This window comes from Felis catus, chromosome B1, assembly GCF_018350175.1.
Source record: "Felis catus isolate Fca126 chromosome B1, F.catus_Fca126_mat1.0, whole genome shotgun sequence".
NCBI classification, from domain to species: domain Eukaryota; kingdom Metazoa; phylum Chordata; class Mammalia; order Carnivora; family Felidae; genus Felis; species Felis catus.
In genome coordinates this window covers 113,849,397-113,876,890 of record NC_058371.1, presented here as the reverse complement: position 1 = coordinate 113,876,890, position 27,494 = coordinate 113,849,397, and the positions used below count along the sequence as shown (strand labels likewise).

The 27,494-nt window shown below is 36.2% G+C and overlaps 1 protein-coding gene across 18 annotated transcripts in view; it reads right to left on the bottom strand.

The window, feature by feature from the left end:
* The window catches only part of COL25A1 (collagen type XXV alpha 1 chain), a 467,566-nt gene that overhangs the window by 217,746 nt on the left and 222,326 nt on the right, over positions 1 to 27,494 (bottom strand). For all 18 annotated transcript variants that reach the window (XM_019829115.3, XM_019829105.3, XM_019829103.3 and 15 more), the window contains exon 3: positions 1,690 to 1,734. In XM_019829115.3, coding sequence (XP_019684674.2) covers positions 1,690 to 1,734 — 45 coding nt within the window. The remainder of the gene's footprint in view (positions 1 to 1,689; positions 1,735 to 27,494) is intronic.

The window sequence follows — 27,494 nt, the reverse complement described above, 5'->3', positions numbered from 1 at the left end:
TTATATAGCTAAAAATTTAGATAAAATGTGAATCAGGAGGATCTTTGGTCATTGATGACAGCCCAGTTATAAAGAATTGATATATAACTTTCTGGAGTTTGGTAAAATGGCTAAATGAGAAATGTACCCATTATTTGTTCTAAAAATGTTTTTCATTCAGTAGCATTGTCAATATATAAAAGACTAAACCCTGATGTTTATATGTTTCTTTAAAACTATGTATTTTCATCAAAACATAGGCAAAGTCTAAGAAAATTTCAATATTTTGCACACTGTATGCTCAGTTAAAACACAAACACAAGTTTTTAGTAGTCAAGAAGTTAGGAATTGGCTTTTTAAATTTCTATAAAACTTCACATAAGTACAAAATTTTTACTTTCCCTCCCAATCCTTTTTATTTCTTTTGACAAAGATCAATTCACCAACTATTTGACTCTGCTAATGTTTTATTATTTCTTTTTCCTTAAAATACATTTATAATCCATCTTTAAATATAAAACTGCATTTTGTGAAAGGGATACCTGTACAAGCTTCCAGTTACTTAGATTAAATGAGGTTGAAAGATAACTTTTAGGAACACTTTTAAGGGAATTAAGCAGGTATGTTGCCTAAATTAGTAAATTTTTCATAAATCTCTTTCACTTCAACATATTTTTTTCCAAAAAGAAGAGGAAATGAGACAAAAAACTAAAAACACTACAAATCAATCTGTTCCTTTTTTTTCATAGATCAGTATTTTTACTGTTTCTACTGGAAAAGAGCATTTCTTAGCATACTTGCATCAAACCTTGAATTACTTTCAATGTGAAGAAAAAACTCAAATAAAAAATGTTTTTTGAAACCAAATATCCAAATAGTGTGTGCACTTACTGTCTGACTTGTTTTATAAAGTCTAAGGATCCAAAACGACCATGCGAAGTCTTATCAGGCCATCAACTCTTCCTTGCAAGGTAAGAGGAAGGTACATATAGGGATTTGGCCTACGAGCAAAAACTCACTGAAATAGGCATGGGGACAATTGGTTCTGTTTCAAGTTCTGCTCTTAAAAATTTGCGTGGCCTTGGCTGGATCACCTGGCTGTTCTGGGGCCTCCATTTCCTCAACTACAAAACGAAAATGCTGGATTGATTACTAAAGCTGCTGTCATCACGAAAATCCTAGGGTTATATGAGAGAAATAAAAATTCCAAATTTTGAAATGAATGAGAGTAAAAGCATGACAAAATTGTACCAGTTGGATAAAATAACAATAAACCTTTCCAAGACATGTGCCCCAGTGTCCCAAAGCAGATGTTTTCACAAAGATGTGTTCTCACAAAGATGTCTTCTCCATGCATGTACATGTATGGAGACAGAAGCATGGGTGATATTGCCACACTGTGTGCAGCTAAAAAAGTCTCCACTGTACACAGAAAGGACCAACTTAACCTGATACAGTAAATAACCCCAAATTGGGTGCCAGTGGTTATCAAATTTAACAACTGAACAATATTTTCCAAACTTCTATCTATGGTTTGATGGAAATTAGGAGATGATAAAAAAAAAAAATTCTAGGTGTAGTAGAGAAGATTTAGACACATGCACAAGCTTGTGGGCAACCTCCAGCAAGACTATATAATCATTAATTAGGAGGAACAGATGCAGGAATCTAACCAATACATTAATGACAAAGAGCAGCTGAGAGACTTACCAGATTCTCCTCTTCGGCCCCTCTTACCTCGTTTCCCCGGAGGGCCTGAAATACAAAGAAGAATTTTTTGAAAGAGGTTTAATATTTTTTTTTCTTACTCCAAAATGGCTAGTAAATAATTATTGATGTATTTTATCACTATTTTTAACTAATAACCTCAAAGAAAGGACCAGATATTTGTAAAGGCCAGCTTATCAGCATAACTCTTAAGCTTCAGTTAATTATAAAACCTATGCCAGATGTCTAATCATCTAGCATTACTTAAGAACACTGAACATTCAGAATTTTTATTCATGCTGCCTGTTTATCACCAGTAAAGATGAATTTAATTGCAAATTGGTACTGAGATTTCATGTGTCTTAGGAAAATTTCTTTTATAAAGATTTCATTATATTAATAATTAAAAGTGCTAAGTTCAAGATTATAGTTCTCTTCAGTCAGGTTCATCATGATTGATGACTTCCTTGCAAATATTTACTTGGCAGTTAAATGTATATATTTGTAATTGGAATTATCCTTACAATATTTCTATTTTATTAAATATGAATTTTCATATATTAGAATTTCTCTTATTGAGAACCAGCTGAGTTAAAGACATACTCTTTAATTGGAAAGTGTTTAGGTGCTAACTATAGGTCTCATTTTTTTAAGGAGCTATTTCATTACTGTCATTCAGTAAATAGTCTTTATGATGATCCCACTTTGAAAGTAGAAAGAGACTTCTTTTTTTCCAGCGAATTGCCTATAAAGACCACCAAGCTAGTATGTATCAGACTTAACACAAGATTCTAGACATTCATGGCTTTTAAGCCATTACTCTCAATTATATCATTTCTGCCCTCATTTCCTCAAGTAGGAATAGTTCCCACTGAATTATGAATAGAAGAGAATAATTAGGCCACAATGAGAATTAAGGTCTTATAATATTTGCTGTAATAAAGAGGCCAAGGAAAATACAGACCCTTTTGGTTTTAAAGAATGAGCTGCTAAGTTGGACTGATGACTTCCAAACTCTAGAAAGTTCAAGACACAAGCAGCACAGGCCTTAGCAGTCAGCCGGCTCCCAACGAGATCCTGAGCTACCAACTTCCACATGGAAACACTATCATGAGAATAAAAACATCAGTGGGCCAGTTAGTTCCCCCTCAAGCCCTTACACAGAGTAAGTCTGGTCATCTCTGTTTCGTAACAGGTTAAAAACAATCAAGCAATAAAATTGATTGAAAATGTTACGAGAAGCAGCAGAGTCCAAAATTGTTATTCAAAATTTCATATTTCTTTCTGTATTCTGGACTAAAGAGAAATTTCTTGAATCATATTCAAGATATTCTTGGCCAAACTGAAAGCAGAAGAAAAAATCACACAAATAGGTAAACTCAGCAGGACCCTAATAAGTATGAAAACACATATCTATTTACACCCGTTCAAACACACATGCACAGAAATATATTGACATATTCTCATATATACAATGTCTTTAAGATTAGGAATCAGATTTTTTTCTATTATAAAATTACTTAAACTAAGAAGTATTTAGCAACAAATATATACTTCTGATGTCTATGGTCTGCATAGTAAGGGTTATAGGTTAATGTATAAGATATCTATCTGCCCTGAAGAGGGAAAGAAGTTGAAGAGATTACATAAAATAACACATATGAAAAATCTGTTAGTATAGTGTTGTGAAGACAGCACCTTGAGTTTATGCTCTGGTTTCTTCCTTCTACTCAAAACATATGGCCAATTATAAAAAGAGAAAAAGTTTTTAGAAGAATTTGTATTCAAAAAAGAAACGGGCATGTCCACAGGCTAGAAATGGACCAAAAATGCAAAGTGGGAAGCAGGGATAAAGCCATGAGCCTTTTGGCTCTAGTTCCAGACATAGAAATAATGGCCATAAGTATGATTCCTGGAGAATAAATACTCAAAAGTTTTCTAACCAGAGTCAGGCTCACTTAATAAAGCCAGTGACTTGGAAATGCTGAAGATAAGCTGAAAAAAAACCAGGTCTCTGGCTTAAAGGCTGAAGAATACGGACATAGTCTCTCACAGATGGAGAGCGAACAGGGGAGGGGCAGAGAGAGAGGGAGACACAGAATCCAAAGCAGCCTCCATTTCTGAGCTGATAGCATAGAACCTGACGAGGGGCTCGAACTCATGAACTGGGAGATCATGACCTTAGCTGAAGTCGGATGCTTACCCGACTGAGCCATTCAGGCACCCCTAGAAATGCCATTTGAAGACCAGTCTGGTCTAGAAGGCTAAGGATGTCAGGGAAAGACAAACATAAAAGAGGTAAGAAAGGGTGAGTACAGAGGAAAGAAAAGCATAGTGAGAAAACTACATTGAAAGAAAGACAGAAAGAAAAGAGAGAGGGAGGGAGGAAGGCAGGCAGAGAGAAAGAATACATAATGAGTACACAAAACAAAATTCTAAAACATATGAAGAAATCTAATGCTAAGAAAGGCAACACTCAACAATAGGATCATGAATTCTTTCCAGGTAAAATTAATCTTAAAAAAATCAGACAAAAGTCAGTATATTAATTATACTTTAAGAGATAAATTAAAAAGTAATATTCATTAAAGAGCAAGGGTTTTTAAAGGTAAATAAGAAAAAAATCTATCTGAAACAGAACCCTTGAGAAACCTTGAAAAAAAAAGTCATTGAAATTAAAAAAAAAAAAAAAAAGAACAAATCATTTAAATGGTAGCCTGGATATGGTTGAAGACAGAATTGATGTAGAAGATGCAGAATACAGCCCAGAGACAGATCCAATATTGATTTGTTCCTATCTATCTGTCTACCTATCTATCTACTCTGGTCTGAATGTTTGTATGCTCCCAAAATTCATATATTGAAATTCTAACTCCCAAAACTGATGGTATTAGGACGTGGGCCTTTGGGAGACGACTAATTCATGAGGCTGGGGCCCTTGTGAATGGAATCAGTGCCTCATAAAAGATTCCCTAGAAAGACTCCCAAACCCTTCCACTATGTGAGGATAGAGTGAGAAGATACCATCTGTGAACCAGGAAGAGAGCCCTCACCAGAAGATGACCATGCTGGCACCTTGATCTTAGACTTTCCAGCCTCCAGAACTGTAAGCAATACAGTTTTTGCTGTTTACAAGCCACCCAGCCTGTGGTAATTTTTTATAGCAGCCCAAACAGACTAAGACAACTATCTGTCTATCTACATTTCTATCTGTCTACCCACCTACCTAGCTGTCTGTGTCAAGAGGCAAAATTTTACTTACATCACCAAGAGTACCCAAAAGAAATTATAGAGAAGCCCATATTTAAGTGATAACAGATGAGGATTTTCCAGAACTGAATATAGAAACCCTAAGATTAAAGTTATACCCAAAATGGCAAGTAAAAATAAATCACACCTAAATATAATAATGTTCAAGAATAAAGAGAAAAATGTTAGGAATTACCAGAGGGAAAATTACAGTGGAAGATACTTTGACTACTGTCTCACTAACAGCAAAGGTGTCAGAAGAGCTTAGTCCTGATTTTCATAATAAATCTCAGATATCTCTTATTATTATTTGTTTATTGGAATTAGCTTACCATTTTCCCCTGATGAATGTTCCTTTTAAATGGTAGAATTTATCAATAAAAATAAATTGCATAAGTATTTTAAATAGTTTGAAATAAGCTATAAAACAATATTTAAAAGATATCAAATCATGAAAAAATGGTCAAAAATGCAATATCTTTTGAAAACATGAAGAGACAAAGAATATTTCTGAACATGTCTGTCTTAAATATTCAATCATAGGCTTAAAGGAATAAACCAAATGCTGTGGGAAGTGTCTGTTATATTGAGAATTGAGAAAGAATAGAATCTAAGGAAACTGAAAAGACACTGACAAAAACATACCTATTGAAAATGAAAAAGTTACAAAGAATTTCACACTATGTGAAAGAGAAAATGAAGTTAAACTGAGTTATGATAAGATGAGAATCTAAACTATGGGATTTATAAAGAAAATACTAGATTGGAGAAGAGGATGTACAGTTACTACAAGAAACAGAAGACTGGAGTGAGCATTATACTAGGCTTAGTGAACTAATAAATTACATAAACCTCCTGAAAGACATAAATACAGATCTTGCTTTAAAAAGAATAAATAAAATTTTTGAAAATAATCTGTGCAGATCAGATAATTTGATACTGCTTTTGATTTTAAGGATGAAAATAATTTTTTAAAAATGATTGGATGGGATGAATTTAACAATGGACAGCTGGACACTAGGATGAAAAATCAGAGAAGGCAAATGATAGATTTTTCCCAGGCAAAACTGATGTTAACAATAGTTCAGATAGACAGTGGCCATTTCCATTGTAAGCCGAGTGATGAAGTGTTGAGTAGTCATGAGCTGTATGAATGAATACAAAAGCTAAAACCTGACTCTTATTCACTGAATTTGGCCAGGTCCTTGGAGCAGAAATTCTCAGTGAACTCTGTCAGCAGAAAGCCATGACTCTGCAAGAGAAACTGGTTCAAGAATATGAATGGGAAGCTATTAGCAACAGAAGAAGTGAAAACTTACAAGCAGAGAATTCATGAAATGAAAAATGAGTTATGGAAAACAGAGAGAGGCTAAAAAACCAGATTGCTCTTTGTAATAACAAAATTCATGGCAATCAGTACTGTTCGTGTTTCAGAAAGAGTTTTTGCTTGAAAGACAATGCAAACTGTCAGCCTGAGACAGACATTAGTAAAAATTAGCCATAATGGAAATGCTTTAAAGACTTGTGTCAACAAACCCAGCTGGAGATAGATCCAGGTCATCAAATCACATCATAAGAAGGTGTCTTAAGCTAAGCTAATTCTTTGTGCCCAAAACTAATATTTGCTGGAGCACTCTACTCCTTACTAAAGGTATACCCACCTGTCAGAAGGCTCTTTTCTAAGGTGAGAGATGTACCTAGAAGTAAACACATGCTTATGTATAAGCCTTCCCATGATCTTGGGGGGTGGGTGGTTATTGCACATGTCTGGAATACCCTCATCTGGCTTATCAGATGAATTACCAAAACCTGTCAATTCTATTTCTATTACTTGAATCTATTCACTCTTCTCCACTCCAAGTATTTCATGGCTGAGTAACCTTTCTGGTTACTTAGAGAAGAGATTTTTTTTTAACAAGGATTTTACTTGTCCTTTAAAAACATTTTACCACTTATAAACATTTACAATTAAATAAATAAGAAGTGTTCGAGAAAAGTTTCAGAATCTATAATGGGCTGGGTTTTTTGTTTTGTTTTGTTTTGTTTTTACCTCTTGCTTCCTATTTCAACACACATTTCTAGCTGTCCCTGTTTTGGGGGGAAAAGAAATAATATGGATAGAAACAAAGGGAAGAACTAAAATCAAAATGGATTAAAGACTTAAATATAAGGACTGAAACAATAAATCTCCTAGGATGAAAACATAATGAAAAAGCTCCTTGACACTGGTGTTGACAATGATTTTTTGGGCATCACAACAAATGCACAAGCAACAAAAGCAAAAACTAAACAAGTGGGATTATATGAAACTAAAAAGTTTTTGCACAACAAAGGAAATGATAAACAAAATAAAAATTCAGTCTATGGAATGGAAGAAAATATTTGCAAACCATATATCTGATAAAGGGTCAACACTCCAGATATATAAGGAACTCCTACAAATCAATAGCAAAACAATAAATCACCCAATTTAAAAATGAGCAAAGAACCCAATCGACATGTCTCCAAAGATGACCTACAAATGGCCAAAAAGTATATGAAAAAGTGCTGAACGTCACTGATCATCAGAGGAATGCAAATCAAAACCACAATGAGATATAACCTAACCCCTGTTAGGATGGTTATTATTAAAAATAACAACAACAACAACAGGATAAGCATTGGTGATGGAATGGAGAAAAAAAAAAAACCTTGTACACTGTTGGTGGGATGTACATTGGCACACCCACTATTAAAAAATATGGCGATTCCTCATAAAATTAAAGCTGGAACTAGAATAAGATCCAGCAATCCCACGTCTGGATATTTATCCAAAAGAATTGAAATCAAGATCTCAAAAAGAGATATCTATACTCCTGTGTTTATTGCAATGTTATTCACAATAGCCAACGTAAGGAAACAACTTAAATGTCCATCAACAGATAGATGGTTAAAGCAAATGTGGCATATACATGCAGTGGAATGTTATTCAGCCTCAAAAAAGAAAGAAATCCTGCCATTTGCAATAATATGGATAGATCTGGAGGGGATTATGCCACGTGAAATAAGCCAGATACAGAAAGACAAATATGATCTCATTTATATGTGGAATCTAAAATAGTCAAACTCATAGAAGCAGAGAGTCGAATAGTTATTGCCATGAGCTGGGAGGAGAGGGAAACGGGAATATGATGGATACAAAGTTACTTTTAAGGAAGATGAATTCTGGAGATCTACCATAGTATGGTGCCTACAGCTAACAATAGTGTACTGTATATGTGAGATTTCCGAGGAGGGTAGATCTTATGTCAAGCATTCTTACCACAAAATAGTAATAGTAGGGAGTGGAAGGAAACTTTGGGAGGTAATGGATATGTCTATGGCCTTGATCATGGTGATGGTTTCACAGATGTATACTTATTTCAAATTCATTGAGCTGATAGATTAAATATGTACAGCTTTTTACATGTCAATTATACTTCAGAGAAGGGGGTTAAAAAAAAGAAACAAAGGGAAGGCTCATACCCTGAGTGATCATGATTAGATGTGTTGTCATAAAAACCTGAGAACAGGGAAAAACTCACCATCTTGTTACAAGAATGACCTAATGGTGACTACTGACCTGGATCATTTGAGAATTCCATAAAAAAGGTAATGAACACATGTAATGGCACAAACTAGGAGCTCAATAAATAGTAACTCGGTCTTCTGGTTTATTTATATTTTCTTGTTACATTTAGTCAATAGTAATAATGTATTTGAGTATTTGACAAGAAAAGCTGAATGTGTATGTGAATAAGATTGTGAGAAATTAACATTACCTTCTGATTAAAATATTCAAAGAAGCAAGTTAGTATAAAGAAAGAATATGGAACGCAAAGTTAAAAGACTTACTGGTTTCCACTGCTGTGTAAATTGATCTTACAATTAACCTCTTTGGTTTTAGTCTGCTAAAAGATCTGGTAAATAATACTAACTTTACCATATTTTTGTGATTATTGGGAAGGTAAAGGCTGTAAGTGCTATATACATATGATAAGTGAGTCTGCCCTTCATTTCTCATTAATTCATTGAAGCTTATAAACTATTTCCATGCTATATTACTGTCATAATCATCAATAAAAGTAGTAAGACTTCTAAACAATTTGACACATCCTAATAAAAAGCTGATTTATTTTTTTAATTTTATTTAAGTTTACTTATTTATTTTTAGAGAGACGGGGGGGGGGGGTGGTGAGGGAGGGGCAGAGAGAGGGAGAGAGAGAGAATCCCAAGCAGGCTCTACACTGTCACACTGTCAGGGCTCGAACTCATTAACTGTGAGATCATGACCTGAGCCAAAATCAAGAGTTGGATGCTTAACCGACTGAGTCACTCAAGTGCCCTAAAGGTTGAAATTTTAGTCAGAAGTTTCATCTCCAGAGACAAAGAGGTCATCAGAGAAAATGATGTAAAACTACCTCAAACAACAGTAAATTGTCCAAAAATTCCATACTCTTATCCAGAATTCTGGAGGCAGAAAAGCAGAAATATTAAGGCAAAGGAAACAGCTGGAGACTAAGCTTGTGGTCAGGGAGGGAAAGAGTGAGTAAGAAGCCCTGGAAAGCATATGGAGCAACCCATGTGCCAATGCACACTGGAGTAGGGAGGCCTACAGAAGAAATGTGTGCAAGCCTAGGACCCCTCCCCTGCAAGTGATCCCAGGAATAGGTCTCCAACAGCTGCAGATGGCTCTCAGGAGAGAGGAACCTGTCTGGGCACAGAGGAGATGGTAGATCAGCCTTCCTGAACCATCCTCCCCCATCCTCCTGCTCCTTTGAGAATACTAAGCCACGTTTACCTTCAGATCTTCTGGATTAACCTTGCAAGTAGGCACAGATTAATTTCAGAGCCTTCCCCAAAGTCCTCCCACCTGCTTGCATGCTTAATGCCTGAAATTCTTTCAACATAGACCAAAGCTTTTCATTCCACAATTAGAAGTAAAAGGCTTAAACAGCAAATGTTTGGTAGAAGCAGAATATTAGCTAAAATGTATTTTCCCCATACTCATAAAATGTCCATACGACAACATACCCAAGAGGTCATACAGCCCAAGGTTTTCACACTGTGCTTGATACCCAGATACGAGAGCAGCTCCAATTTGCCATATTGAATTGCAACCATTTGCTGCAAAAGTTCATCGGCTAACACAAGCTTATAAATCAATGATTCATATTTCTGCAAATGTAAGATTGAAGCCAAGATAAGTGAAAACAACCTGCTGAGGGTCCCACACAGCACACATCAGCTTCCTGATTCCAAGCTCCGTGCTCTTTGACTTAGCACGCTGCTTCTCATTTTGGAACTCATGCTCTATAGATTGAAAGACTGGACACAACCACCGCCAACTTTCCAAACTGCTTCATTTTATCAATGGCTTGCTTCATATTTTTATAACATGGCTACTTAGAGGCAGATATACTATTATTACTTGTTACAGTCTCCCACTAGACTGTAAGCTCTTGAGGATACAAATTCCCTTGTTCATCTTTGTGTCTCTAGTAAACGGGCACAGGACTTAGCACTCAATAAAACTTTAAAGGAGGGGCGCCTGGGTGGCGCAGTCGGTTAAGCGTCCGACTTCAGCCAGGTCACGATCTCGCGGTCCGTGAGTTCGAGCCCCGCGTCGGGCTCTGGGCTGATGGCTCAGAGCCTGGAGCCTGTTTCCGATTCTGTGTTTCCCTCTGTCTCTGTCCCTCCCCCGTTCATGCTCTGTCTCTCTCTGTCCCAAAAATAAATAAACGTTGAAAAAAAAAAAAAAACTTTAAAGGAATACTTCCTATGGAGTATTTGATGCATGCCAACATTATTTCATACTGTGTTAATTTTTTAAAGAAATAACTTTTTTTTATTTAAGAGATTTATTTCCCAAGATATTTTAAGTCAGCATGTACTGCACTATATGTAACAGAGGCTAGTTTGTTTTAAATATCTTTTATGTGTGTGTTTTTGTTTCAAATTTCCTCAAGTTTCTAATCTCCATGGAATGTCAGTTTGTAAAAGAAAGGTAATCATAATAAATAATAGGTAATAATTTAAGTTTATAATAGCCAAGCTCCGTAACTCTCGACAGAATATTATTCAGATATGCATTATTTATGTTAAAGGCAATGAGTTTAATTGAAAAATTGTAAAAGTAGATTTCCCTTTTTTTTAGCAACACAAGATACACACTAACAAATGTTTAGGGGATTTTATTCTTACAAGTTATTTGAGTATAAAAAATATAAAAATTAATAGTTTGTTAGTAAAAATAGCTCATTGGTATTTTAGTTATAAACAATAAAAATGAAGTTGCTAAATTTTTATTTTTGAGCCCCAACCATCTAATTTCAATAAGGTTAGGAAAATCTATAATGTACTAGACTCCCAAGATTAGTAATTAGAGTTGTTTGGTCAAATTCCTAGAGGAGATTTAAAAAATCAAATAAAAAGATCAAATCTTTAATTTTATGAATATTCCTCTCAAAAATCTGCTTATTTTCTAGCTTTTACACCCTCAACTTTTTCTTGGTAACAATTTCAAGTCACACTTATGAAACAAAATATTTGCAGAAATTGTGTTCAATCAATGAAGATGAAACAACGTAACTCACAGAAGATATATAAAAAAAGAAAAAAGGAAAAAACTCCCTTCTTTTAGTAGCTAATAAATGTGAAAACATTAGGAGTGTACACATTAGGTCACCTAAAGCCAACTGGGTGGATGTGTATGGGTGCACTGGTTTAAATGTAAAAATGCAGGGGCACCTGGGTGGCTCGGTCGGTTAAGCGTCCGACTTCGGCTCAGGTCATGATCTCGCGGTCCGTGAGTTCGAGCCCCGCGTCGGGCTCTGTGCTGACAGCTCAGAGCCCGGAGCCTGTTTCAGATTCTGTGTCTCCCTCTCTCTCTGCCCCTCCTCTGTTCATGCTCTGTCTCTCTCTGCCTCAAAAATAAATAAACGTTAAAAGAAAATTTAAAAAAAAAATTAAATAAATAAATAAAAAATGTAAAATGCAATACTTCCTTGGGGTAGCAGCCAATTGGTTTTAAAGCAACTAGTTTAGAGGAAAATGGGCTATTTATTCCCAAATATACTTTCCATTTGAATTTTTAGGCAGCAAGGCATGCCCTTCTGGCAAAGTATGTTTTTATTTTCTCATGAAATATATTGAGAACAAGTGTTTTGTTTTGTCTATTTATTTTTCTCATTTTTAAAATGGAAGTTTTAACAACTGCAATGTGAATATTTTACATAAATATAAGCAACTTACATCGGAATTGTGAATGTTGGGGCTCCTGAGTGGCTCAGTCGGTTAAGTGACCAACTCGGTTTGGTTCAGGTCATGATCTCACAGTTTGTGAGTTAAAGTCCCATGTTGGGTTCCACAACTGGCAGTGTGAAGTCTGCATGGGATTCTCTCTTCCCCTGTCTCTCTGACCCTCCCTCACTCACACTGTCTCTGTCCCTCTCAAAAAAATAGACTTAAAAAACACACACACACACAATTGTGGTGAATGTAATTCACAACATTACTATTATCATTAGCATTTTTTTTTAATTGGTTGAGTTTCTATGCCTTGTGGAGAGAGGCCAACAGGCCACATAATAGCATTCTAAACCTTCTTGCCGTTATTTCAAGTTCAATTCTAGCTTGTGCTTCATTTAAATGAAGTATTTCATATAAATTCAAGCACATTTTACACTTACCCAAGAATTAATTGATATTTGCAAGTTTATAACTAGAGAAAAATGACCATATTTATGAGACAACTGGGGACTCTCACAAGAACACACTGGATGAAACAACTCCACTTACACAATTAAAGAAGAGGGTTTCCAAACCAAGTGCAATGGGATCTTTTCTGGGCTTTATGTTGAGGCTTTGTTTCCAGAAATGGAATTCCAGCAAATGAGGAGTTGTCTTTATTGCTGTTTTCAATATTTAAATAATAAATATAGTACAATATTCAATAGAAGCTGTTCAAGACTACAAATAGTCCCTGGTTACAGTCCATTGACTTTAATGAGGTCTGATGTGGCACAGTTGTTATTTCTATCATTCGTCTCCCACACATAAAGTGTTTCATTATTATGGTACTAGAAGTTTTACCCCATGATCCTATAGGGGATTTGTCATGACAACCTTTTCTATTTCTACTTGCAGGGAAGGGGGCTGCAAGACGTCAGAGAGTAGGGGTTGGGAACTAAGAAAGATGTGTTTCTTTGTGAGATTATATGCTATATGATGAGTTGTTATTACATATACAATGTAATATATTAACATGAAGAAAAACTGAGTTCCCAAGTCTGCAGAAAAATTTAAATGAGCTCTCTAGATTCCATTTCCTAATGGAATGCAGAACAGTGAACAGATCTTTAAAGATAAAGAGAATTTTTTAAATAATAGGAAAAAAAACAAGATCAATGGTTGAATGTAGTTTGTCATATATTCAGTAAGTTAAATAATGTTAACTCAATTTATCAGTGACTGAAACAATAGAAAATGAGGAAAAAGTGGGTTAATGGAAACTGGGATTTGTTTTCATTAATGGCTTTGCAAGTCGCAAGCTTTTGCCAAAGAACTGACAGATGAATTAAACAGCAGCACCACATACATCATTACACACATGTAAATGGCCTACATTTCTTTTTTTTTTTTTAATTTTTTTTTCAACGTTTATTCATTTTTGGGACAGAAGGAGACAGAGCATGAACGGGGCAGGGGCAGAGAGAGAGGGAGACACAGAATCGGAAACAGGCTCCAGGCTCTGAGCCATCAGCCCAGAGCCTGACGCGGGGCTCGAACCCACGGACCGCGAGATCGTGACCTGGCTGAAGTCGGACGCTCAACCGACTGCGCCACCCAGGAGCCCCAAGGCCCACATTTCTTTAAGCCAGTGCTAAATGAATTACTTAGCATGCCTATTGCTAAAATTAGTCATCAATGGGGAAAATAATCCTAAGAGAACTGGTTTAACACTGAAAACTCGTGATGGAAGATAGTAAACAAAGAGTAGAGATGAAATCATCAGAATAGGGTTAGGAGTACTTCAGAGGGAAGGGGCAGCATGGAAGTCAAGATCCTCTGAAACAAGCATGAAGGCAGAGGGCACTGAGGCAATCAGAGCAGGCGTGAGCCAGTAAGAGCCCATCTGTGGAAATCAGCCAAGCTGATGGCCCCACAGTGTCATGGGGGGGGGGGGGGCGGTGAAATACAAATACTTGCACATAATGAAAGGGATAATGATGATGGTTAATATTTACAAGTGCTCATTATCTGTCTGGCACCAAACTAAGCACCACCCATGCACAGTTTCATTTACTTACACTGGTTGAGTGACCTCAATATAATTTCAGAAAATGAGGCTATAAAGAGGTTAAGTGTCACAAATCCAGTAAGTGGCAGGTAAGGGATTCATGCCCAGACAGTCCGACTCCTAAATTGTAAATTCCAAAACTAAAGACTTGCTTGTTTACGAAGCACACTATTGGATCCATTTTCTGATATAAACACACAGAGCTGCCATTAAGGAAAACAGAAGCTTTAACTGAAGTTGGAAAGAATTGGTTCATAAGTATTCCAGAGGTTCTCTGTTCACAATTCTAGTTTATAAGGGGGAGTGTTGGGGCGCCTGGGTGGCGCAGTCGGTTAAGCGTCCGACTTCAGCCAGGTCACGATCTCGCGGTCCGTGAGTTCAAGCCCCGCGTCGGGCTCTGGGCTGATGGCTCAGAGCCTGGAGCCTGTTTCCGATTCTGTGTCTCCCTCTCTCTCTGCCCCTCCCCCGTTCATGCTCTGTCTCTCTCTGTCCCAAAAATAAATAAACGTTGAAAAAAAAAAAATAAGGGGGCGTGTGGGTGGCTCAGTCAGTTAAGCGTCTGACTTCGGCTCAGGTCATGATCTCACAGTCAGTGGGTTTGAGCCCTGTGTCAGGCTCTGTGCTGACAGCTCAGAGCCTGGAGCCTGCTTCAGATTGTGTCTCCCTCTCCCTGCCCCTCCCTCACTCATGCTGGCTCCCTTTCTCTCAAAAATATATATTAAAAAAAAAAAAATTCTAGTTTATAGGTTTTTTAGCTTCTCATTCTAAATGCAAATTCATCATGAGACACTACTTGCCAAAACTTAACTTTTATTTTACAAAGCTAAAAAGGAACCGTGCTCTCTTCATACACTGAAAATACTCATGGTTAACCCAGGCGGATGTGATTAGCACATATTTATGTATATGCTCAGAAAATATATTCTTACACTATGCATGCCAGTATTTTCTTTTTTTTTTATTAATGGTGAGAACATTTAACGTGAAATATTCCCTCTCTGCAGAATTTTAAGTGTACAATACAGTATTGTTAACTATACCATGCATACCAATTTTAGTAAGTCTGTTACATATAAATATTTAGAATGAGACAAATAAAAACAAATTGGTCTTTACAAATAAGGGATAGTGTCTTTTTCACCATTGGGTTCTCTGTACCTGGAACATAATTAAATATTACTTAAATGGATGACTTTTTGTTAAAGCCAAAATAACAATAACAGTTTTGTAGTATTTCTTCTGGTTAAAAAAAAAACAAACAAAAACCTAGCAGAGTATAATTTGTGAAACCAGCCACAGGGATATATGTTTGAACCTCGCACTGTAACAAATTAGCTGTGACTTTGGACAGATTAACTTTGTAAAACCTAGTTTTTCATCTACACAATGTAGACAATGTCTACCTCAGAGAGTTTAGGTCTTTACTTTTCAGCTCTGAATTCTTTCCTGGTCTCTCTCAAATCCAACTGCATCCACGTACAAGGGGATTCATTTAAATATATTTTCATCATATGATTCCCTGATCAATAAACTTCCACATAAATATGGGGGAAGTACTTATTGGCCCAACAGAAAAGGTTTTTCCACTAGGAAAACCCGGTCCCATTATTTCTCAGCCCTAATTCTCCATGCCTAATCCTTAGTCTTTCATAATTCTTGTCCTCTCCTTACTTAAATTTAATTTCAAGAAGACAATATAATAATCACAATCCTTTCTCTCTTGCCATGTATTTGGTCCATTTTTCTCTCCAATCTTTTTTCCAACATACCCAAGAATTGGTTCTATAGCAATGTAAATTCTACCTTCTTGCAATAGCACTACCAACTTAATAAACATTTTAACATGGCTGTTAAGTAAAAGTACACAATTTTTTTTACCGTTATTCTCAGTTTCCTAAATAGAAACGGCATTCCATACTTAAAACTATAGTTTAAGGAAGAACTGCTATTTGCCTGTGTAAGGAACTAATTTGCTCAATGCTATGATGTATTTGAAATGTCATGCATATGAAAAGCGCTCTACAAAATGTCAAATTATCTTGTTAAACTAACTGAGAACAAAATGTTGTACAGGTTAGGATAATGGTTGGCCTCCCATAGAAATGCTAATATAGGTGATCTTCACCAGAAAATCCAGTCCCATTTGGCCATTAAAAAGATACTTGAAATCCTCTAACCACCCCACAGAGTTTCACTGCCTCCTTCAAAACAAACACAGTTGTTCCCTTACAGTTAAATCTCAGATTCATCCTGACAGGCAAATTCCCTAGAATTCAAAAACATTATGAGTAGACTTCTATGAATAAAATGTTTCCCCATATGATTTCACAATAATTCTGGCACTTTAATGCTGCTATATCCATCACACAGCAAGCAAACATTTTCCAATGAAACTGCAGAAGGGCCAATCCAATACCTACGATTTTAACTTGGCAAATCGAGGGTTTTTTTCTATATTGTACGGGAACTAATACAAGGTTTTAAAAAAAGACAGACTTTTACTTTGGTAGACACACTCTCTTAGGGCTTTAAACAATGAGGAAAACATTCACTAAAATCATATTGGCTTCTTACCTGACATCTTCTGCTCTAACCAAGATGGGAACCTCAAAGCATACCAACGTTTAGATGTGTGTCAGAGGCCAATAAGTAAAATGTCTGAGACCTAACTACAAATGCCAATCACCTTTAAAGGATTTATGAAAGACCTCTGATAAAGTAGACCAGGAGCTCTGGAACTAACTATCAGGGGTGAAAGTTCAAGAGTTACAACTTTAGGTTATGAGAGAGAAGGTGATTTCAAAGTAGGATTTGAGGACTTTTATTTTGCAATTTGCTCTCATAACAGCTTTACATAAAATAGAACAGTTTTTAAATATGGCATTTTATTATGATACCAGGTAACTTTAGAGGAAAACTTTCAAGGAAAATATCAACTGTGGTAAATATAGTTGGAACGATGATACTCAGAAAATGGAATTGGTACTATGAAATACATTTTATGCTCCTTAGTAAAAGGACTCATATTTTTCATGTGCCAACAAGTGGGCCTGTTATGTGTCTTTCAAAACACAAGATTCTGTCTTGAATAAGACAAGTGTACAATATCAATAAAATAAACTTCTTATACAAAATACTTTGTGTAAAATGTTCAATAGAATACATTTTCATTTTTAGTGGTTCCCCATATCTATATGTGAGTATGAACAAAAATGAGGAAATTAGGATCTTAATCCATTTTGACACTAACTATACCCCATCCACATGCATATTTATGAGTATATATGACTTAATCAGGGCATGCATCATTAAGCCGTCTTCATATTCAGCCTCCTCATTTCATAATCATAATTAAGAAGTTCTTAAGTTCTACTTGTAAGCTTTGAAGTCAGTTGTTAATACTCACCATAAAAAAGGATTCCTATAAATGAAATAAATCCCCTAGATATCTGATTGAATTTGATTGACCACTGGATATGCTATGCTGAGATAAAGGTGGGCATATCTAAAAGATTTGTTGACTTTTAAAACAGTTTAAGTCAAAGAATAAACAAGGTTCCTTATGCTAGCAACAGTGTGTATGTATAGTTTCTTCCTGAAAAGATCTCATGATCTTCCTAGAGAGATACAAGGCCTGAAACATAAACAATTAAAGATCAATGTTAACCAATATACTTAATATGGTGTTATACTGTATATGGCATTGGTTTTACCACAGAAGCTCAAAGAAGAGAATTGAGAGAAGCTTCTCAGAGAGGTGGAGCTTAGCTTAACTTAAAAGAGTAGATAAAAAAAGAGGATACGGCAGGACATAGAATAATAATGAATAAACACAGCTCGCTGTGTGCACTGCAGCTGGCCGTAAGACCACTTTCACTGGAACATGAATTTTTGCTTAAAATAAGGTTAGATAGGTAAGGTGGGTCTGGATTATAGAAGACCTCAAGTGGCAAGAGAAGGAGTTAGGAAATAAGGACATGAAGAAGGTATTTTGGGAGAACTAACCTTTCAAGAGTTAGCAAAGTCAACTATGAGTCTCTTACAAGAGCTAAGACATAAATTAATAAAGAATATAGTGGCAGTGGGACAAAAATTAGATACTAAAAGTAATTTTGATAAGAAGAATCAATCATGGAGGCTTACTCTGATGTAGGGGATGAATAATAGAGGTTGAACATCAAAGATGGCTCCAAAGATTTGAGCCTTAGAGAATAAAAAATAAGTAGCACTATTTATGCTATTCTGAAATAGCATCAGAATACTGGCATGTTAATATGAATTAGATTTTCTGCAGAGTCTGCATTTCTTCTTTCAAGTTGTGATACGCAGACCTTCATAAATGAAGCTGCAAGCCCCAAAACTCGGAAAACATTGCTCTTATATTTGGACATCAATAACATTCAAGGTCAGTTTCACAGACATAATTACAAATTTCCACCCAAGTAAAAGGGATAATAACTTGATGATGATATTACAGAATATAGAACAACAAATCACAAAACTGAGACCAAACCTGCAAGGTTTATTTGTATCTTTTGATTGATTCCCTTTAAAACCTATGAAATTCTTTCCAATATTTCCATTCACATACAATGAGCTAACTCAGGGTTTTCATCAGTAGAATATTGATTTGAAGCATCCTTGAAATAGGAGACAGCAGGATTAGGAGATTGAGAACCAGAGACCTCCTATCCCTTGTTGTTGCTAAGTTTTGCAGTCTTAGACTTCTTATCTGTAACATAAAGAGACTGTACAAGACCTCCTCCCAACAATATGTTTCTATGAGAGACAAAAGAAAATGGTTCGTTTCCTAACTAATGGCCATACCTGCTCTCCAGTACCTACAAGTGATAATGCTAGGCACACTAAAGTAGATACAAGAATGCCAGTGAAGTCAATTGATTTCACATCAGACAGGCAGGTATATCATTAAGTGGATATAATGATAGCAGCCACTGCCCTATTTTTCTCTATCAGGTGTGGAGGTCCTCCTTGAAGGGGTAGAAGGTAGAGGCAGAGCAGTGGTGTATCACATACAGTGGTAGGGAGGTCAGCCTGAATCCATAATTGTTTGGCTACTCAGAACTGTGGCAGGAACAAGGCAATGGAAATGAACGAAAGCAATGTGGCCTGCTTCTTTCAGGCTCATCTAACCCCTCGGACTGATGGCTGCAGCTGAGAAATTCCACAGGGATTGAGGAGGGGAAGTGCCCAGGGCATGATGCAGGCACACAAATCCCTCTGGAGTCCTAACCATCCTGCCTGAGTACACACAATCATGAAGCACAGTTGTTTGATCTTGCTACACACTCTGCCTCCCGCACGAAGAAATGTTCAGAAGTAGGAACACTTCCATTCAGTTACATCACAAGTTGTAATAAATCAATAACCAGTCTTTGTTCAGTTGTGTCAATTATAATCTAACCAGGTACATTCTAAATTACAGAAGAATGTAGAAAAATGTCTTCTACAGCTACTTGACAGAAACATTTTGTTGTATTTGTTGTGCTATAACAAATACAAATATGGAGTAAAAAAAAAAGCCAAATGGCTGGTAAATACCTTTCCTGTGCTTTATAGATGCATATGTATATGTTTAAAGAATAAATTTCATCCCAATTTTATTCCTTACTTCTAGTCTATTGGATGAAATAACCAAAAATATCTCATATTAACTTAGAAGAAATCATGCAAAGATAGCTGCTGAATAGTCTTTATTTGTATTTAAAAACTATCTCCAGTTTGGTCATTAAGCCCAGATTTTTGAGCCAAGACTGACAAGGCCTTCTTCATGCCGCTAGATTAAAGTATTCACTGTATGGCAAGGTTTTTCATTTCACTGCACCAACCAATGATGAAATGCAATATGGTCAGATTAAAGGTGGTACATAACTACTCTTTTGTAATAGTAATATCTTTGGTGAACCCACACATGCTATCAGTCATTTAAATCCAGAACTTCAAGCTGAGCAGAGTCCCATCAAAGTCTTTACATGTCCCACCTGCCCTAGGGTGATGCATACATCATTTGAAGCAAAGCTTAGTGACAGCTGCAGAAATGTACTCAATGAATTTAAAATAGACAGCAATCTAGATTAACAGTGATGGAAATATCTGGACATTCATTTTTAAATGAATTGTAATACTCCATATCCAGAGCTGATTCGTAGCTGGTACACATCAGCACTACCACACTGGTTGTTAGTTAGCCAGTTTTGAAGGTACCTCCCGGCCAATTGCCTCTCCTTTTAATAGCCTACCACCCCAACCCCTTCCTTAAAGCCCTCTAGAACTCTACACAACATGGGAAATAAAGGAGGAAAGACCTGGCCCCATAGGAGATCTACCTAACTCCATTCCAGTACGGAGGCCAGTATTTATTGTGATTTGTTGGTGCACAAGCTACACTATTTGGTCAGTATTTTGAATGCCACCTTACCCACTTCCATCATCATTATAGCACTGATCGTGTTGTATCGCAATTATCCCTGTACAAGTCAGGCGCCATCTACTATTCTCAAGTACTTGAGGACAGGGAATCACTCTAATTCATCTTTGAGCCCTAGTGCCTCAGAGAATGATGACGTATTAATAGATGTTTGGTACATCTATGAATGCATGAAGCATAAAAATCAAATTTCTTCAGGTCACTTTGGTAGTATATTTACAGATAAAATTAGTCTCATTCTGAAACAGTGTTTGTGATTTCTTATACAGATTTTCCTATAGGCACCTGTGGCCTTTAAATTTTCTTTGGCTGTCACATAGTGAGATAGCAAAAGAGAAGTAAAAATCCCAAGAGACAACTTTTTTGAGTTAGTTGTGCTTTTTATCTTACTCCTGCAACTTTCCAGGAAATATAATAAGGTTTATAAGAGATCATCCTATGAGTATAAAAGTATAAAAAATTCTTTAAAAACCTCTTTCATCTGACACACTATAGAAATCATCTTTAGAAACTGTGTTCTTCAAATGTCCATACTTTTTGAACGTGTACAATTCCTGAGAGACTCCACTGTCCCCTACCGGCCCCTTTCCTGCTTTAATGGACAGCCTCATCATCTAAACAGAGTGTAAGTCTGACTTTAGGGGGGAAAGTCCTGAAAATGTTTTATCATCACAGCAAAACTGAAGTCACAGAATCTTTTGTAATGCTTTGGTGCCAGACGGGAATCCAAATTTTGTTTCATCAGGTTGGGAACCATTTAGGATATCAGGAAGCACAGTGGAAAAATCTCTTTACAGAAGAATATATACTCCATCTCCTGTTGAACAATTTTTGTTTTCTTTTCCAGGGAGTAGTTTATGTGCTATGTTTAGGCCACACATGAAAGTAATATCTCCCTCATGAGACTGACTTTGGCTTATGCTGATTTTTTGAGGCCAAGATTATGGTAATAATTTAAAGAGGGAAAGAAGCAAATGGAATAGGAGGAAAACATGGAAGAAAATGGATTAGTGAGGCAAAAATTTTCCCGACCTAATATAACACAAAGTATGTCTTAGGAAATTGAAAGGAGAGTCAGATCTCAAACAAAATCAAAGATACTGGGGTGGTGTCTTCATCAGGCAAACAAGACTGTATATCCTGTAGACTGATGCACCAAAGGAATGTCAAAGATTCCAGCAATAATCCAAAACCAAAAACTTGCTTTCTAAGTTTAGGTCCTATTCTACGAAATGCCCAGAAGTCTCCCAGGGCACGTGCCGTTGCTTTCGGTGGCTCCTCCAAGGCCAGCTGTGCATGTCTTCAGTAGCTTGGAAGCTGGCCAGTGCAGTAAGCCCCATGCTGGACTTGGGAAACTAATCCCCTCTATTATTGCTTTTTCACAGGTGGGACACCTGCCCTTTTCTTTTATCAAGGTCTTCCTAATGACATATTAAAGGCTCCCCAAACTCAACACAACATTTGGATCATTATATTTGGATGAAAAGATAAATGCAATGAAAAAACACTAGTAACGGGTAAGTAGAATATTTAGTCTAAGGGCCTGGTGCACATGCAACAGATTTATCATGTTTGACAGCCAGACTGAAAGGGAGGGAGGGTGGGAGGGAAGTAAGAAAGGAGGGTAGGAGGGAGGACAGAAGAAAGGAAGGAAGGATGGATCACGGCACTGTGAAAACCAAAACAAGCACACTTCCTAGGCTCTTCGTAAACAAAATAATCATATCTATCTATGGTTTTATTTTTTTTTCTTGGGGGAGAAAAAGGGAACTGGAATGGTCTCGATGTGTCGAAGCTGATGGCTCTTAATTATTTATTTATTCATTTATAAGGTAGGCATAATGCTACTTACGTTAGATAAGTTTTAAAAGATGCAATTTAAAAAAAATAAGAGCAAGATAATCACATAGCAATAAATTTAGAAAATTAGGAAAATTTTTTAAAACTTTCAGTTTCCTAACACAACTATCATTTGACTTTGGTGTCTTTTCATGTCCATATATTTGATATGCTTATTTTACATACATAAGATTTTTTAAATCTTTTTTTTACTTAATCTCACATAAAAAAGCATTTTCCATATTGTATCAGTCATCATAATCATTATCTTTAATCATATTTGGTTAAGTAGATATTTCATTTTAGAGTAAATTACATAATCCTCGATACTGTTGGTTGCCCACACATTTTCACTACTGTCAACAATATCATGATGAACATCTTTGTACATACAGTTTGTTATGGTCTGAATGTTTGTATCCCCCTAAATTCTTCTGTTGGAGTCCTAACCCACAAGGTGACAGTATTAGGAGGTGGGGCCTTTGGGAAGTGATTAGGTCATGAGGGAGGAGTCTTCATGAATGAGATTAATGCCTTCATTTTTTTTTAAGTTTATTTATTTTATAGAGAGACAGAAACAGCATGAGTTGTGGAGGGGCAGAGAGAGGGAGAGAGAAAGAATCACTGCCAACGCAGAGCCCCCTTCAAGGCTTGAACCCACGAAACCAGGAGATCCTGACCTGAGCCAAAACCAAGAGTCAGACATTTAACTAACTGAGCCACCCAGGCACCCCGAGATGAGTGCCTTTATAGAGGAAGATCCAGAGAGACACTTTGCTCCTTCCACCACATGAAGACACAGTGAGAAGTCAGCAGTCTGCTATCCAGAAGAGGGCCTTTACCCAAACTTGACCATGCTGGTACCATGACCTTGGACTTGTAGTCTCCTGAACTGAAAAATAAATTTCTGTTCTTTATGGGCAATCCAGTCTATAGTATTTTGTTACAGTAGCCCAAACAAACTAAAATAGGGTGTTTTGTTTTATTTTTTTTTTCTTATTAGGGGCTATTTCCTTGGGATAGAGCCTCAGAAATATGACTCATAAGCTAAAGGAGTCAAGGATTTTTTTTGGAGAAGTTGACCTCCGTGATACGTGATAGTTCCAATCTCCACATCTACAGTGGCACTAAAAAATCTCATTAATTTTTAAACTTCTAAGTTAACAGATGAAAGATTTTACCTCAATTACCACTCACATTTCTTTCTTTACAACTTAGGGTGAACAGTTTGCATTTACTAGTTATATCTTTTCTTTCATAAACTCAGTTTATGTCTTTTATGTGGGTGAGTTTTGAAAGAGAGTGAAACAATGAGAGTTCTTTGTTATTTTCAAAATTGGTACTTGGGGTTATTAGTATCACTGAAGTTTTATTTCCAGTGTGAAGCATAACCCACTCATTTTACAAGGATCCCATATTTTGGAACTTTGCTTTTCCTGCAATTATAGGATCAATATGAGTCTCTCAAATCTGGTGGCTGATAGTGATTTCACTGTTTCTGTCCTTCCTGAAGTCTATAATACAGACCCACCCACATTCTCAGCTTGCAAAACCCTCTGCAAGGTTTCTGTCTTCTTTTTAAAACCTTTTGATTACTCTGAAATGACAAGCACCGTGACCACTACAGACCCCCAACCTCACCAAGATGTCTTATTTCCCAATAATAGATGTTGCAATCAGTGTGATAGTTGCCAAGCTATTCCCTGCCCAGATGTGCTAAATCAGTTACATAACTCTATAGGGGGCCCACATAAAACTTTATACTGCTCAGCACCATCCCATTCCAACCCCCAACATGAGCTGCCCTGACTCTCCAACACCGTGTAGGATTTAATGGTTTATTCCATTCCTCCACTGTATTCTGGACTGGTACCTGCAATCCAGTTTTATCAGCTTGGAGCTTTTCTCTGTGGACAGATTTACCACTATTCACCATGTTTCCAGATGGGACCATTATACTATTATACACACAATCTGGGCTATCTCAGAGAACCTCTGATAAACTCTGTGTGTGTGTGTGTGTGTGTGTGTGTGTGTGTGTGTGTGTGTGTGTTTTAGGTGAATGGCAGAAGGGGTATAGTCGTGTAGGAAGGAGAGAAATCGAGACATTTTAAGCCTTCTATTTCAGAATAAACAAACACCTTAAATACTTTTTAACTCCTGAGCATAATTTCTGCTACTAATCTTCTATTAAAATTCTTCTAGGGTATGGAAATTATTCTAGAGATAACCACCATCATGTGCATCATGAGAACACCGAGATCGATTAGAGCAGAGATTCCACAAGGACAAAACCCATTCTCATCCTTTGAGCTGGCTCCTCTACCTACTATATGTCTATTCAAAAAGAAAATGCAATTGCAAAAGATCTTTAATAAGTGTCACCTGGAATTATGGCTTTATATTATAGCATTTCATTATTGACTGCTGTATATTTAAGGTTTAGCTCTGGACCACAGCAAAATATATCCTTTGGAATATTGCAGCCTTATCTGTTTTTGTAGCCTAGTGATAACCAATGTTATTGTACTCATCCTACCATTAACATATACTTTAAGATGCTATCATATCTTTTCTGGTCCTTTCTGTCAAGGATGGTGGCAAAACTCAACTTTTAAAAACATCTTTTCACAGATCATGTATCTTTAAGCTCCTACTATTTTGCTGTTCACCCTTGGATTCTACTAACTTTTCAGTGTCATTTCCATGACATAAGAGCTACAAGTAAAAATAGTAGTTTAATATACAAAAAGAAAAACCAAAACAATGTCCTTTTGCTCACACCCTAATCATTCAACTCACAGAAAAGTTAAGATGTAGATTATCTAGGCTGGGTGAACAGTCAATATTTATGTAACTGTTTGAAGTCTTTGAAAAATTAATCAAAGTGGCTCCAGAGAATAAGACCGATTCTATACCCCACCCCTATGAAACCCCCAAACGCATAGTATTACTGGCTTGCTTTAGATGAAATAAGCAACTATTTTGAAAATTGCCTACTGCTGTCATAGAAAACAAAGGGTACAACATAGATGTGCCAAATAATACAAAAATGTTAAACAGAGTTAGCTAATGTGTAAAATCCAAAGTGTTCTCTCAAGCTACGTAAACTGCATACAAATCTAATTCAAAGACAGATGGATTCCTGATGACATGACATAGTTTAAGTAATAAAATTAACATAAGATCCAAAGGGAGTTCTGTGTATGATTAATTATGAGAATACGATTAAAAGATTCATGCTATAATAATAACATCATTTGGAGCCTGAGAGTTCAAGAAAATCATAAAACCTTCATTTTTAAGAACACTGAGCTTGTTTTAGCAAATTTTACAAAGTTACTGGAGTGTCATTGATATTACTTTGGCCTAGTAGCATCAGGCTTTACTAGCACAGTTTCTTTCTTAATAAGGCTGCAAAGAGTATATATATGACTTTAAAAAACTGGTGACCCCAATTCATACATTCCTACCTACTAAAATAGGTCCCCGAAGACAAAATAATAAAAGAGAGTTTTTCTTTTATGTATCCCTAGCAAAAAATCAAGAAGACAAAAAAAATGCAATTTTTCTAAAATAGGTGATTGAGGGGCACCTGGGTGGCTCAGTCGGTTGGGCGTCCTACTTCAGCTCAGGTCATGATCTCGCAGCTTGTGAGTTCGAGCCCCGTGTCGGGCTCTGTGCTGACAGCTCAGAGCCTGGAGCCTGTTTCAGATTCTGTGTCTCCCTCTCTCTCTGTCCCAACCCACTCGCATTCTGTCTCTGTCTCTCTCAAAAATAAATAAACATTAAAAAAATTTTTAAATAGGTGATTGAGTTTCTCAATCACAGATACAGTCAGGCCCGATAAAAGCAACATTCCTCAGATAGCAACATCATCTCACAGTTTTATGATGGGAATACAATAGTCAGATATCAAGCCAAAATCCAGAAAACACCAACATTTACTGGGTTGCTAACATTGATGGTAGTAGTCTCAATAAGCAGGACAGAATATCATTATTGGTCTCTCTTTTGTTCTTTAAATTTTAGTTTTCAAGTAATTTATAGGGCTTTCTATCCTATTATAACAAAATACTTAATTATGAGATTAGTAGTCTACATATACTTTAAAATGGGAAACATTTTAGAATGAAGTGTACATACTAACAGAAAAAGAAGAAATTTTAAGTTATTCCATAAATTTGGGACTAAACTCAAGACATGAACAGAATCATATTTGATGGAGGAATCAGTCATAAGAATTGGTATTATGTAATCTGAAAAGGATAAAATGACAAGATAGACAAAAGATTTAAGTGTATTATATTAAAACCTCACTTTTCACATATTAGATCTCACTAAAGTGTGGGAGAGCACACGCTTTCACACTTTCTCTCAAAGACTTCCATTAATATTGAAAAAATACAGCCCCAAAGGAAAAATAATTAAGACAATATGTAATGAAAATGGATTGAGAATTTTAATATGTATTTCATTTTCTGTGTATATTTTAGTCTCCACATAATTGTTTTAGACTCAGTCAAATGAACAATCTGCATGATCTTATATGCTCACTTGAAAGCCCATATAAATGCCAAACATCACATGGTTCCTGGGAGTTCTGGTAACATAAAATTTAAAGGTTTAGACATTCACAATAAATATATCTACATTCTAAGCATTCACTAGAATTTTCTAGATGGAAGGACACATGGTTACAATTTTTCAGGCATTTTAAACTATGTAGGCAATACCTGTCTTGTACTTCACAGTAAAATGATAATTCCCTCTTTAAGAACTTGCTCTCTTGACTCACTAAAGTTATTAACTTATTAATCAATTTAACGTTTTGTGAGTGCTTATTACATGCCTCACCCTGGTGTTCTGTAGACTCCTAACTGAGAAAATGACAAAATTTTGTGTATCATTCCTAATAAGAAAATGTGTCTATACTCTTCAGATCATATAAAT